This window comes from Rattus norvegicus, chromosome 6 (genome assembly GCF_036323735.1).
Source record: "Rattus norvegicus strain BN/NHsdMcwi chromosome 6, GRCr8, whole genome shotgun sequence".
Classification (NCBI taxonomy): Eukaryota; Metazoa; Chordata; class Mammalia; order Rodentia; family Muridae; genus Rattus; species Rattus norvegicus.
The window spans coordinates 143,199,549-143,214,882 of NC_086024.1; the positions used below are offsets into that span (position 1 = coordinate 143,199,549).

General features: G+C 47.8%; 1 protein-coding gene across 7 annotated transcripts in view; it reads left to right on the forward strand.

Moving 5' to 3' along the window:
* The window catches only part of Vipr2 (vasoactive intestinal peptide receptor 2), a 73,938-nt gene extending 59,877 nt beyond the window's left edge, over window positions 1–14,061 (forward strand). For 4 of the 7 annotated variants that reach the window (XM_017594055.3, XM_063261586.1, NM_017238.2 and 1 more), the window contains 7 exons: window positions 5,005–5,155; window positions 5,806–5,866; window positions 7,166–7,235; window positions 7,633–7,724; window positions 10,587–10,716; window positions 10,783–10,824; window positions 11,956–14,061. In XM_017594055.3, coding sequence (XP_017449544.1) covers window positions 5,005–5,155; window positions 5,806–5,866; window positions 7,166–7,235; window positions 7,633–7,724; window positions 10,587–10,716; window positions 10,783–10,824; window positions 11,956–12,129 — 720 coding nt within the window. In that variant the 3' untranslated portion in view covers window positions 12,130–14,061. Of the gene's footprint in view, window positions 1–5,004; window positions 5,156–5,805; window positions 5,867–7,165; window positions 7,236–7,632; window positions 7,725–10,586; window positions 10,717–10,782; window positions 10,825–11,955 lie in introns of those variants that run through there. The other 3 variants (XM_039111850.2, XR_005505447.2, XM_039111852.2) reach the window with 3 other exon arrangements.
* Window positions 14,062–15,334: the final 1,273 nt, after the last annotated feature.

Here is a 15,334-nt window from a genome sequence, read left to right on the forward strand (position 1 = left end):
AAACACCTGTTACAATAGCAAAGTTGAAAACAGGATCCACCACCTGGAAAAGTCTGCCCCTGGGCATACCTTGCTGTCTCTGAAGCTTTTGTCCTGAGATGAGGGTATTAGTATGTGATTATCAGAGGTGAACAGTGAGGTGTTGCAGATCAGTGCCCAGAGCTGCCCTTTGTGGTTTTGATTCCTTAGCTTCTTCTTAAAGAAACTGATCCTCAGAGACACCCATTACCCACCTCTATCTGAAGCATCCCTGCTTAATTCTACATCAATGAGACCCCAAAAACCTGAACCCTTCATGTGGAGGAGCAGAGAGAAGGCAGCCTTGAAGTAGAAAAGGGTAGAGCAGTGGCACCACCCTCCCCACCCTCTCCATGTTGTCAGAACCTACAGGGGAATCCCCACCTAATACTACAGTGTTGAATTCCTTCTAGCACTGCTGTGAGTGTTTGCTGAACTAGGATTTAGCCTGCATCACAAATGGTGAGACTGGGCTGAGGAAATCCTGCAGTTTTTCCAAGGTGCTGAAGATCCACCCTAAGTTCGTGTTACTCCCCAAAGGTCAGACACCAGCCAGCATACCCAGGCTAGTGCCAAGGGCTGGGGGTGAGAGCTGAAAATATGGACAGGTTCCCCCTGTTTCCCAAGCTTCTCTGGGGGAATAGAGGATCCAGCTGTGCCCCAGTACCTGAAGGCCCTGGGATTCCAACACAGAGAAGGCAGTCAGGAGGGACAAGGTGCAAAGACAGAGCCAAAGAAGAAGCCAGAGCCCAGCATGGAGGGGAGAGAGGATGAAAAAGACAGTGCTGTCTGGAGAATGATAAAGTTATGAGCACATTAGCAAAATAGAGTCAGACTGCAGAATGAGTAACGGGAAACCTTTCTCCTTCCAACTCCATTTTTTCCATTTTATTCCTGGATGTATTTTGCTAAACCAACATTACTCGCAACCCACCAGAAATGCTCCCCACGATGTGACAAATTGCTTTTTCCAGGCAGCAGAATGATTCCACACATGAAGAGGCCTCTTTCTGGCCAGGGAAGGCTGGCAAAACAACTCTTCCATGTGGCCAGAGGCTACACAGGTTCCTCAACTTCTGGGCAGCGTGAATGCAGCAGAGCAGTTTATCACTGGAGATCTGAACAGATTTCTCTAGAGGTCTGCAGATTCTAAGAATCCTGAGTTCCATCTGTCTGGATGAGGGCAGTGGATAAGCCACAGTCCCAAACACTACATCAAGTCCCAGACAGTCACCTAGACAGAACCAGGCTCCATTTGACTACTGAGTGTCTAGGGGAAACTAGGGGATAGCAGGCCAAAAGTCCAGTCTGGAAGTTTGGCTAGGGGTCGTCATCCCACACAGCTAATGTCAGAATGGAAGAAGAAAAAAAGGAGAAACAGTGAATGACTTTGCCCACATACATGTGCAGAGCATACATAAAAACCTGTGTGTGTGAACAGATTTTTTTACACATTTACAAAATGCACCTATGCAAGACATTGTTCAGACACATGTGTATATACATCCCAAGTATGTCTTGTGCACATATGCAAGTGCACACAAGTACATGAATATGCACATGTGTATATACTCAAACAGAGACTCCCAGACAGAGCTTTGGTCTCTCAGGATTCTGCTAATAATCTGCCTGGGCCTGTTAATCCTTCCCTGGTGTCCTTGCACCAACCTAATAGGGCAAAAGTAGACCACCCTACACACACACACACACACACACACACACACACACAGGACACCAGTCTTATGTGGTTTCATGAACAATGTTGTGGAAGGAGAGGTCAGAAGAGGATTCCATGTTGCTCAGGACTCTGATCTTCACAGGTCACACTTGTTACCAATGAACTAAGGGACAGAAATGAGAAGCAGCATTTCTCGTGCCATTTGACAAGGACATGGGATTCTCACAAGCATCCTTCTGCACCTTCTTCTATAATAGATGCCCTCAAGTCAGCCATACCCTATTGACTGTCATCCTCGTCACGTCATGACCACCACATGGTGCAGCATGATTCATCTGACTAGTTCCCCAGCACGAGCACCATCTTGGTTTTGCCCATTGCTGTTATATCTCCTGGTTTCCTCTTCCACACACGGATGTGTTGCTGTTCCTATAAGGTGGAACTCACAGGTTGAGTGATCAACTCAAAGCATCTCAACAACCTGAGCAGACATAACAGCTCAGACATCACTTCTTACTCTTCTGGAAGCCAAAGGTCCAGGACCAAAGCACTGCCATTTTGGCATCTCATGCATGTCAGAAACAACCCACTTCTCAACCACATCCTCATCTCCTAGCTCCACCTTATGACCTCATCACCCATCAGAACACCTCCTCATACCATAGCCTGGGGCTAGTGCCATGCAAAGGGAAGATGTATTTTTAAACTGTAAGCAAATTAATTGATTGCTTTTTGAGTGGCACCGGAAGGACTATGACATAAAGCTCTCTTCTTGGTGCCCAGTATCCCTATCAAAGATACTGCCAAGAGCAGCCATCCTTCTGGGATTTCTCTGCCTCCCAAAACATGGTCTTATCTTTCCTTGACAAGTCTGTCTGTATTGTTGTCTACTGAAAGGATCCTTTTATATTTCTGCTGCAAATATGTTTCCAGATTCACCACTTGTCAGTTGCATCTTGGTGGTCTTCTACTTCATAGAATTTTTCAGCATTTTTGTATGCTCAAAATTGTCTCCTAGCCTTTTGGCATTGCATTTGTTTGGGTTTCAGATTTCCTGTTTTTATTAAGAGATGTTTGTCCTCAGTTTTGTTAATTTATGCCTTTAATGCACTTGTAATTTACTCATTTTGTGTTCTAACGTAGGACAGTCTTTATCGAGTGTCGAAAAGGCGGGATATGTTTAAACAGGTTATCCCCTACCAGATTCATCTCTCAGGGGAATTTGTGAGTTGTTTCCCTCTCTACCCCGATGAGTGATAACAAGTTGCAAAATTGTAGATCGTCGTTTGCTCATCTTCAGGGCTGCATTGCTGGGGCATTTACAGGCAGGGTCCCATGCTAAGATCAGAAGCTGTGGGAATCCTCACTGATGGAGGAGACTACACTAGTAGGAAGTCTCTGGTGTCTGACTGTTCCTGGAAACAGGAATCATTCTGTGCCTTACTTTCATTTGGAGAAAAAGGAGGCACCAAAGCTTAAGACTATAGCTATGTGCAAGAGGCTGGGAATGGGTAGAGTTCAGCATGTCGAGGTCAAGCCCCTCAAAGACACGTAGGTCCTCTGGAAAGCTTTCCACGTTTCCTGTGTGTGATGCAAAATATGTAATCAGGATATTTAAACCTTTAGTCTCCTTTTATATGACCAAGTATTTAATAAGTCAGGATTTCAACTCTGTGCGTAGTTGGGAAATTGCTGTTTCTATAGGAAAAAAAGAAGATCACTTTCAACTCCATTCTCATTTACCTGTCTGTGAATATGCACACCTACAGTTACATGGAGTAAATATACATGTGTGGAGAGCCTTGTGTTATGGATACAAGATGAGATACCATATGTGGGATGGATATGCTTTATACATAGGATGGATATATATTCAATACATGCAAAATATTCATATATGTGAATTTGTCATACATACGTTCATATATGTGTGATATATATTTACACATGTGCTATGGGTGAGTACCAAGTTGTATCTGTATGTGAGGTGGGTACAATGCATGGACATACATGATAAAGATTGTAAGAGTAGGTATTTAAATTTTAAGAAATCAGAGTTGGAAACAAAGTGTAAAACAAGAGAAATATAGCAAATGAACTGTTTTTCCTAGGAGTTTTAAAATGATCTTCAAGGAAGGGAAAACAACATATTAAATTAAAAGCTGTCATTTTTATTTTCAAGTCTAGGAATCTAACTTTGGCCCATTGTTTTTTCTCCCCAAACCTCTACCATCTCTTAAGGAAATGATCATGGTCTGCCAACCTTCTCCAATGTTAATCCTTTGTTCAGACACAGGGGTTGACACCAGGGAACTGCAGGTTCACTGGGCAGAGCCTTCACTTCCCCCAGCATCCAGACACTGACAGCCTCCCAGGTATCCTGGGCAATGCCCCTGCAAGTACCTCAGTGTCCATCACATTGTTCTGGCTACTTTTATGCCAACTCGACATAACCTAGACTCATTGGGCAAGTGAAAACCTCAGTTGAGGAAAACCTCAGTTAGGAAATACCAGATTGGCCTGCCAGCATTTTCTTGATTGATGACTGTTGTGAAAGGGTCTGGCTCCCTGGCTGAGGAAACCATGAGGAGCAAGCCATTAAGCAGCACTTCTTGTGGCTTCTGCTTTGGTTCCTAGAACCAGGTTCCAGCCTTGACTTCCCCCAGTGAGGAAGTGTGACTTGAGAGTCATAAGATAAAATAAACCCTTTCCTCCTTAAACTGCTTTTGGTCATGGTGTTTCATCACAGCCATAGAAGCCCTAAAACAGGTATCCTGTTGTCACTTTAGCAGCACGTGCTCTCTTCTACTGCATGTTCTGGAGAGAGGGAGCCCCTTGGGTGGGCAGTGGAGAAAATACTGAGGTAAAGACATGGCAGAGGGGCCAGGAGTAACACAGAAGAAAGGAGGATTGAGGGAGAGGGAGAAAGAGGAGGAGGAGGAGGAGGAGGAGGAGGAGGAGGAGGAGGAGGAGGAGGAGGAGGAGGAGGAGGAGGAGGAGGAGGAGGAGGAGGAATGTCTGAGCCTGGGTTCAGGAAGGTGGCCAACAACTGGCTCCCAGGAACTCCCTGCCTACACTTCTCGCTTCAAGGATCAGAGGCTTCCTGCAGATGGTCCCTGGCATTGTATATACAAAGGACTGTGCCTCAGTATAACACATTTTTGGCCTCTGCTGGGCCAAGATATTAACAATGTCCGTCCAAGTCAGCGCACTGGCTTTGCTTTACAACTTATCCAAACAGAGAGCTGCCCTGCCTACCATAACTATTTTTACCAACTGGCACGTTCTCTCGCTGTCTCTGGTTCCAGGTTGGCTGCAAGCTCAGCCTGGTATTCTTCCAGTACTGTATCATGGCGAACTTCTACTGGCTTCTGGTGGAGGGTCTCTACCTGCACACCCTCCTGGTAGCCATCCTTCCTCCCAGCAGGTGTTTCCTGGCCTACCTTCTTATTGGATGGGGTAAGGGCCTTCATATCTCCATCTTGATTGCCATCTCATTTCACCAAAATATGTAGGTTTCTGCTCAAAACCCTACTCCAGGGCCATACTCACTGGTCACCTTGGGTGCGTTGGAGGGTTCCGTCGATGTCAACCAAGGAGCTGGTTTTAAAATCCTTTAGAATTCGACTTCCGTTCACACCCCCTTTACCTCAAATGAGTAGCAGAATAATTGTTCCTTTCCCTTTTCCCAGTCAGCTCATATCAGCAATGAAAAGTCAGAGGAGCAGGCAGATGGCACGTCTACCTGCTGCCCGGAGCCAGCCCTTTCCAGAGCAGGAAGGGACGAAAGTTTGCATGGCTTAGGGAGTAAAACACCCAGCCCCTCAGACAACATGGACCCAGTGAGCATGTCTCCCTCTTACTTGGCCTCCCTGTCTTTGACAGCCTTCAGCTCTGTTCAGATTCTCAGCTTTCAGACACATTTGTCCTTCCTGCTTAATGAGGTATAAGTGCAAACCTTCACACATTGGCGAAGACATTAAGTGAGAGCTTCCATGTGGTCCTTTGGTTGAAAATTACTCTTTACACGTTCTGATTCCTGAGTGCCAGGTGTACAGTGTTGCTTCTCATTAATGAGCAGGAGCCAATCTGATGGGGTCTCTCCGCAGGTATCCCCAGTGTGTGTATAGGTGCATGGATAGCAACTCGCCTTTCTTTAGAAGACACAGGGTAAGTATTGTGTATGCATTCACGCCTGTGAAACAAGACCTGCTGGTGCTGGTTGAATATCTGAGAGTTAAGGAAGCTTGTACCCTTAGAGACAAAAGACTTGCAGCCAGTCAAGATATTTCTAGGCAACATTTAGCACCCCGTGATTTGAAGACACGTGCATGGTCATGGGCAAGACTCACTATGCATTTCAGTATTTAGGAGATGGCCCAAAGGAGAGGTGAAAGTTAAACCACACCTTATTTAGCTAAAATGGGGAAAGCCAGGCGAAATGAGTGATACTCTGCATGACTCTTTGGTGTTCCCAAGACAGCTAAGCAGAAACAAGCAGGTTTACTGGGGAGCAGGGGGGGAAATGCATTGAGATCAGGCCATATGGCTGCCTGGATGGCCTCTGTGAGCTCCTTCTCTGAGAACTTCTGAGTCCAGGGGTAGTAACAGGCATCCCTAGCCTATATGTATCTCACAAAAGACCCCAGGGTATCAAGTGTCCACTGGAGAGTACATCACTCTGAGTGGTTGGTCTAAGCTAATCCTTTTCTTTAGTCTGTGACTCTATACTGACAACAAAAACGAATCCCCATCCACTTACCACAGCAGTTGTTCCTCAGCTGGGTTCACTGGCCCAGTCACCCTTGGTTAAGCAGGACTGACAACTGAGGTAGTGTCAGCTGGAAGGCACTCTTCGCTCTGTGGTTTGGAGGTCTCAGAGCCAGCTCAACTGCCCATGCATGTCACATTGCCAAACCGGCTGGGGCCCTAGGCCATGAGACTCTGCCCTTGCTGGAACAGTCAGCATCCACTGTGAGCTGAAGCCTTGCATAACCACACTTTTGCTGGAGATAAACCTTATGGAGAGTTAAGACCACCTCAGTCACTCTCAAGGCACATTTTTAATTCTTCAAAACAGAGATATGATTTGGGGGAATGTGTTTTCCGAAGGAAGCAAAGGGCCTTCATGATATCAAGAGCAAATGAGAGCACGTGCCTTGAATTAACATCGTAGCTTTGAGACAACCAACCCTGGAACTGCACTCCATGCTACCTCTCCACTAGCAGACTGTCAGGTTGACTCACCCAGGAAAGCCTCTTCACTCTACATGTGGGGCAATTATATCTAGTTGGAGGCAACTATGCAATCTTAGTCTGGTTGGCACATTGGGTATAAGACCCAAGAAGGGAGGAGGTTGGTTCTGCAAGCTTCTTCGTGTGAGAGTCAGCCATCACCCAAACCGTCCTACCCTGAACCTAGTTTGTATGTGAAGTCAGAGTTGACATCAGTTTCTTTCTCTCTGACAGTTGCTGGGACACGAACGACCACAGCATCCCCTGGTGGGTCATTCGGATGCCCATTCTAATTTCTATTGTAGTAAGTAGCTGCCTGTGGAGAGGCTATGCCCTGCCTTCCTTGTGTGCACCCATACCATGCAGAGGGTAGCCACCGTATGCAAACGGCTACCACCTTCCTGCAGGGCCCCATCTCCTCCAGGGCAATACCCAGGGAAGAGTGGACTCCAAGGCGAAAAGATCAGAAGAATTCTAGGCTTGGAGGAGATTAAAATAATCTGTTGCCCATCTCCACAGAGATGGCCAGATACCCACAACCTTATGCAGTAGTACCCACAATGCCCACACGAGGTCCTCTTTGGTGCAGTGGGCAGAGCTAGTGCCTGGGGTAGATGGTGGCTAAATCCTATAGATGGGTGATGAGGGATAAGATCTAAAGGTGCTCACAGATCACGTAGTCCTTTGTTGTCTCTGTGCAGGTCAACTTTGCCCTCTTCATCAGCATTGTAAGGATCTTACTTCAGAAGCTAACTTCTCCAGATGTTGGTGGCAATGACCAGTCACAGTACAAGTGAGTATCTGCTTGTCCAACATGAGGAATGTACAGAGAAGCTCATGGAGAGTAGAGCCCAATGCCAGCCCATAGAAGGTCCTCAGGGTGCCTAGGTGTCCCTTAATGCTCAACATGCACTGACACTGGAGTCTGCTGGCCCAGCACTCAGAGAGGTCAAGAAACCACACTGATGGGATGATGGTGGTAAAAGTAAGAACATTCTCTCATGTTTGCCATCGAGCATAGAGTCATGATGTGAGAGTGTCCCTTAAATGTGTCCTTTCTATGATATCCCAGTTTGACATCTCCCTTTGACCATGCATTGTTCTCCATATCATCTGCCCTCCCCACCACACCTTGGGGCTGGGCCATGCAAGCACAGCTGGCACTTTGTGCCTAGACCTGCCTTTAGCAATAATCTAACAAGCTGTGTGTCACTTAGAAGGGCACAGGACTTGAGGTCATGAGTGTCACCAGTTAATTTATGATTATCTAAGGAAGCAATAGGTTACCCATAATTCACAAAGAAAAACATAGATTCCCAACTCAGGTGTGATGTGAGCATGAATTCGGTTGATGTTGTATTTGGTACAGCTCAGGAGCCTGGACTTGGTTCGGTGACGCTATATTTGGTACAGGACAAGAGCCTGGGCTCAGATGATGCCATGCTGGTTAAGAGCGGCATTACCCTGGCAGGTCATCAGCTCCGAGCCAGTTGGAAGTTGCCACCCGCACTCACGCTGCTTTTCATGAGGAAAAAAATGTAACACAACGTGGGTGCTGAGGCAGCAGTATGGCCAAGCAGAAAGGGTCCTTCCCTGTGTGCTGTCTCCTTATCTGTAAAATAGAATGGCCTGTTGGGTTTGAGAAACAACCGAAAGACATTTGGTGCCTGGCACAGAGGACTAGAGAAAGGGCCTGGTGGACATTTAAGCCTTAGTTGTGTCATGCTGCGCACCAAATATGAGAAATGAGTCTCTCCTAGTGGAAGAAACCTGTCGGGCTAACACATAACAAGGTATAAGCTGCCCCGTGGTGCCTGACGGGAGATAATGGTTCTCATGCATCCCCCTCTGCAGCCCTGGAAAGCTGGGCGGCCATTCTTAGTCGCCTTTCAATTGAATTTGGATTTTCGGCAAATCCTGTTTAGTGTCTGCTCTGACCTTTTCTCTGGGCTCCTGGGCAGTGTTCGTTAAGAAGCTCTTGGGATGGATGCTTTTATTTTTGAATCAATTACATAGGGTAATGCTGTCTATGCTCTTCCAGGGTGATGAGAAGGGCAGAGGGCTATGTTTCACCCCTTGGATTGTAACAAAGAAGGACTAAAGACCTCCTCTCCCACAGGCTGTCCTGGGGACAGATGTGTAGATAGGTCATGCAAATGTCAGGACCTGGCAGCTTCCTTATAACCTCAACTAAAGGAATTGCACTCAGGAGCCTGGTGGCCCATCCTGCTAGGCACAGAACCTCAAGGGTGTGCACTGGCAAGGCGGCAGCTGCAGAAATATTCTGTTGGTAGAGATACCTAACACGTGCACCATGGCTATCTCAGAAAGGACCAGGCTTCTGTGCAGATTGTCAGATAGGAAAAGTCCTGCCCTTAATCCCCCACCCCATAGGACCTAACGTGTGGAGGAAGCCACACACACACATCTCTGGAACTTGCACACCCTGTGTCTTACTTAGGTTTTCTATTTCTGTGATGAAACACCATGACCAAAAACCAAGGCACTGTTCATTATTGAAAGAAGTCAGGACAGGAACACAAACAGGGCAGGATCCTGGATGCAGAAGCCATGGAGGGTGCTCGTTACTGGCTTACTCCTCATGGCTTGCTCAGCCTGCTTTCTTATAGAACTGGGGACTACCAGCCCACGGGTAGCCTCCCCTGGCCCCTCCCACACTGATCACTAATTTAGAAAATGCCGCACAGCTTGATCTTTTGAAGGCGGTTCTTCAATTGAGGTTCCCTCCTTTCAGATAACTCTAGCTTGTGTGGACTTGAAGAGGAAACCTTTAAAATAAGTGAGAGAAAGTTGTTTTATTTTCTCCTGTGTTTGGAGGTAACGAAAGGAAAAAAGAGGAACAGGAACCAGGAGAAGCCTCCTGCCTTCCCTAGCTGAATCTAGAGGAGATGGGCTGTGTGCTTAGTGATAGTAAGAAGCCAAGAGAAGGCTTCCCCTCAGATGAGCACCCAGTCCTGAGCAGTTGGAGGCACCTGGGGATGGTAAGCTCGATACCTGGTCCCTAGTGCAGGGCTCATAGAACAGGATGAGGACAGCAGAGGTCACTAGGAACTGGACAGAAATGTAGATTCTTGAGCTATTGCCCAACTCTTCCAGAATTCTGATAAGGCCTGGAATCTGAGCTGTGGTTACAACTCAGTAGAAGTCTAGGAAGCTTCAACTGAGATAACTCAGATTCCAGAAAAAAAATGATCTGTATTGACAGGTCCCTGTATCAGTAATGGAAGACCCTCCCCTCTGTGTTTTGGGGATGCTACGTGCAGTCTCTCCACCCAGTTCTCAGAATGGAATCCAGGGTCCCACTCCTAGTAGGTTTTGTCCTTGAATAACCCAGCCCCAGCAGAATTATCTGTCCAAGAGTAGTGTGGTCCAGCAGTGGGCACTCGTGACAAAGGACAGTAAATCCCCTGAGAGCTGGTGAGCCACACGATACACCCTGTAAGAATCTCCTCTTCATGAGCAGCCTCACATGTCCACATATGAAAATTCTGCCCAAGCGTGAGAAGAGGGTTCATTGGCACAAGAAGAGTAAGTGTTTGTGTGCTCCCTGACTGCTTTAGCCTCTGAAATCTCTCATGACCTCAGGCGGGTGAAGGGAGAAACACAAGGCATCTTGTCCTTCTCCTTCTACTAGGAGGCTCGCCAAGTCCACACTGCTGCTAATCCCACTGTTTGGCGTCCACTACATGGTGTTTGCTGCCTTCCCCATTGGCATCTCCTCCACGTACCAGATCCTGTTTGAGTTATGTGTTGGTTCCTTCCAGGTAAGTGTGGGAGGTACCGCGGGTGCCACCGACTGTGGGCAGCTCTGACACTCTGTCTCTTTTCAGGGCCTGGTGGTCGCAGTTCTATATTGCTTTCTGAACAGTGAGGTAAGTCCTTTGTCTGCTGGAACTGGGCACTGACGTTGGGTCAGGAGTTGGCCCCATCAACAACCTCTGGCCAACTATGCCCCCATGCAACCAAGGCCAAACTTGGGTTCCCAAAGCCCCTCTGAGCAAGACTGCCAGTCCTTCCAGCAAATTGAGCCTCTGTCCTCCACACAATGTCCCCATCATGGTCAGCTTGTTTGTTTGTTTGTTTTTGTTTGTTAATTGTATGTGAGTGTCCTATCTGCATGTACACTTGCATGCCAGAAGAAGGCATCAGAGCTCAGTAGAGATGGCTGTGAGCCACCAAGTGGTTGCTGGGAATTGAACTCAGGACCTCTGGAAGAGCAGGCAGTGCTCTTAACCGCTGAGCCATCTCTCCAGCCCCCAGGGTCAGCATCTTACTCTTCAACCCAGAACTGGGTCCCTGAAGATGTGGCGTTGGTGGGAGGGGCTGGGCCTCATTGAGAGATACATCACTGTCCCAAGATGGCATGAGAGCCTGGTTCTTCTTATGTGACCACTCCTTCCATGCACCTCCAATCCTCAGAATCTACCCAACCTACATATTGTCTCTATATGACTGTGACCTGAGAGTCAGCCCCTTTTCTATCACTAGGGAAGGCTTTGACAGAGCCAACATCCCTGTCCCTTCCCAACACTTTCTTCACTCAAGAGTCTTTAAAGGGGGAAGACATTGATGAAGGTCCTACAGGATCCAAGGAGCTGGGCCAAGGCAAGACACATTCCATACTGGTCAGACTCACCAATGAGGCTCACTCATAAGTCTGTACCTTTTCTGTGCCCCACTCCCATGTCCAGCCCCTTAGTGTACCCTGCTGATGTCTGGCATTCATATGCAAAAAGGCCGACCATCTCCTCCAGCTCTCTGTTCTGCCTTTCCCTGCTCACTCACCCAATACCCTTCTGGAGCCTGAGGGTTACTTCTCTCCAGGAACCAGGAACAGGGGGTGGGCCAGACCACTCATCCTGTGTCTACTAGAGAAGAGCTATAAAACCATACCAGCTGTTTGCTACCTAGTGGTTGCATCCATGCTGTATGCGTCTTTGGAGGATTCATAAGTTCCTACATTCCAAGCTGACCCTTCACTAACACCCTCACCCCCCCCTCAGGTACAGTGTGAACTGAAAAGAAGGTGGAGAGGCCTGTGCCTGACCCAGCCTGGGAGCCGGGACTACCGGCTGCACAGCTGGTCCATGTCCCGGAATGGCTCAGAAAGCGCCCTACAGATACACCGTGGCTCCCGTACCCAGTCCTTCCTGCAGTCAGAGACCTCAGTCATTTAGCTGTGTCCCTCATACAGAGCTGACAGTGCTGCTGGGTTTGACATATGTGTTTGCCAGCTTCCTCTGCTTGCCCCAGTGTCTGGTGCCTTATTGGGTCAGCCCTGGTCCTTAACTCGATTGTAACTTGATTGAAACACCAGTTATTGTTGACAGACTCTAGCGTTTAAGCCATCCTCTTCATAATATGGCACAGCCATATTCTACTTTCAAAGAGAGCAAGGAAACCAGGTGGCCCTGAACATCAAAACTGGGTTCTAGAACGTCCGAAAAAAAACAAGGAGGAAGATTCCAGTTTCTCCACTGCCTCCTGTCAGGGAGAACCACGTCCAGAACCAGCTGAGCATCACCACCCTGTGGCCCAGCGCATGCCTATGGTTGTCTCTGACATTCCTCTCAATCTATGGCATACCAGGGAAAGTGGATGAAAGCAACCTTCTCATCCTACAAGCTTCCTGGTGCCCCCGGCCTTGAGTTCTGTCCTGTGGACTACATCTGGACAGCCACACCCTTGCCATTCCCTGGACCATCTGGTAGTGACCAAAGATAAGTCAGGGAGGATATTCATGGTTCAGCGGCCAAGCCAGGAACTCATCTCCTCCCAGGGCACTTAGCATCTGCTGCTTCCTACAAGTGGTGAGCAGCCCTGGATCCCAGGCCGGCTGCTGGCATGAAGGCCCTCATTCATGACTTGTCCATTCAGCCCAAGGTTGTTCTCTAGCTGGTAGAAAACTTCGATTTTTATTTTAAAGAAAACCACCATCTTAAAATTGCTTAAAGAGATTTATTTTATCAAAGTATGAAGAGGCATCAAGTTTTCCTATCCAACATTTGCCAGTAACAATCCTTATTTTTCCAGTGTTATTTGCAACTGTGGGCAGGCAGACCTGAGGGAATGCTTGCTGTGATTGAAAAGCAGCTGCAGACAGAGAGTGCCTTTCCTTGCGGTGTCCAAAGACCCTGGGAGACCATGTCATGGCCCAGTGCAAGGGCTGTAGGTTCTGGACCTAGTGTTCAGGCATAGTCTATGTAACTTACACCCCAACACACACACACACACACACACACACAGGATAAAAGCTGCAAAATGTTTTCCTGTGCTTTCTGAGGCATGTAGGCCACGGCCAGCATGAATACCAATGATCTCAGCAATTGTACCAGAGCCAGAGGTTTTGGGGTCAGAAAAATCACAAAAGTAGGGGCTCCACTTCTGGTACATGGGGGCTTTAGTACAGCAGAGAAGTATCTAGAAACTAGCTGAGGCCCGGGGGCCAGACATCTGTCCTGAATGTCTGTCCACAGAACCCCTCCTGCACTTTTGCCTCTATCCACTCTTGAAAGGCCTCCAGTTTGTCTGCAACTGCACAGGATAGACACCTCAGATGATCTAGAAAACACCACTAACCTGCTGCCTTGCAGGGCTACCAGGCTAGAGAACAGGTTGTGGGGAACAAATGGCCTAGGTCAGAAACACTTAAAAGAGCTGTTGGCAGTGACAAAAGGTGGGTGCTACAAGCCCTGGTGTCAGCCTTGCCTGTCTTTATACAGAGCTCACTGCTTACTCCAGCAGCTCGGCGGACACACAGCCCTCCCATATCTGAAAGTTGTCCTATCAACCACTAGGCGTGACCCTGCCATGACCCTGAAGAGACATGTAGATCCTGTGAACACAAGCAGCCACTGAGTACACACGGAACATTCAGAACACCATTCCCTCAGCCCAGCATGTGCTAATGCTAACTATAGCTGGGTCCTCGTCCTGGGAAAGAGATCGGCTGATCACAAAGTGGTCGCTGCTGGAACTCACCAGTAGCAGAGGTGTAGTAACCATATGGCCAGCGCGTGATCTTACGTGTTGTATGTGGAATATCTACAAACACACCGCGGAGTGGAACTGAGTTGTGTATATACTGCAATAAACCTGATTTCATTCTGTGTGAGAGTCTGCTATGAATGATGCTGGGGCCCCAGGACACAGATGCCTGCTGCTATACCTTTGAGCACCCTCACTCTGAACCGTCCTGCCTACAATTCCTCATACAAGTTGGGTCTGAGGTACCCAAGAAGTAGAAGTGGCAGCCATGTGGATGTGCCCAACATACCTGGATATTCCTACCCTGCAGCCATAGTCTGTTCCTTCGGCTCTACAGAACCTCAGCCTTGAGCCTTGTCAGCAGAGCAAACTGAAGTGTGTGTGTGTGTGTGTGTGTGTGTGTGTGTGTGTGTGTTAGATGTGCACATGCCTATGTGCATATGTGTGCTTAGTGTGCTTAAGTACACATGCAAGTGTGTGTGCTCATTTGTAGTTCATGAGCAAGCTAAAATGTATGTCTGTCTGTAGTAGATGTGCACACACATCTATGATGTGCTTAAGACGTGTTGTACATGTAAGTGCACGTGCTCATTTGTAGATGGTTGTTCATGAATTTATGTGAGGTTCACGTCTGTGTGCGTGTGCATGTGGAGGCGCTCGGGTATAAGTCTCTCTCTGTGTGTGTGTGTGTGTGTGTGTGTGTGTGTGTGTGTGTGTGTGGGTGTGGGTGCTTGTGTATACTGACCCTTAGACACTAGACAGATAAAATCTGTCTCTGCTCCACACAGCACACTGCTGCTGGGTAGTCAGGAACCCTGTACACTGGTATCAAATTCTTAAGAGCATGAACATAGAAGTCATCCAGACAGCTTCTGGGGAATTTCCTCAGAGAAAGCAGCAGGATGGGAGAAGAGGGCTCTGCGGGGCCCTCTAGGATCACAGTTGTCCTGTCTGATTAGGGACGCTTGGAATGAGGTGTTCGAAACAGGACAGCTCTGCAGATGGGCCCAGGGGAGTCAGCCTGCTGGAACAGCTGAGAACGACACTGAAAACCAGCTCCGTCTGTATGAATACATGATGCCTGCTTTTCTTTCTCATCAAATGCCAGCCTTTGTAAATCGGCTGCTTCATGTTATGGGAACTTTAAGAGATGGGAAGTCTCAGATTTGTGGCAGCAGAACGTGGAATGTTCTGAGCTCAGCCTCCAACCCCAGAGAGAGTCATTGTGAGCTGGATGCAGGTCCCAGGCCTTTTTTGTCACACAGACAATTCCTTCCCCTTATTCTCTCTTTTTACTCGTGGAAATTAGGTCAAGCTGCATACAGGTTTTTAGCCAGCTTTGTTCATGCAAGCCAGAGTGGAGGTCTTTCCCTTATAAACATAGGGACGTTTGTT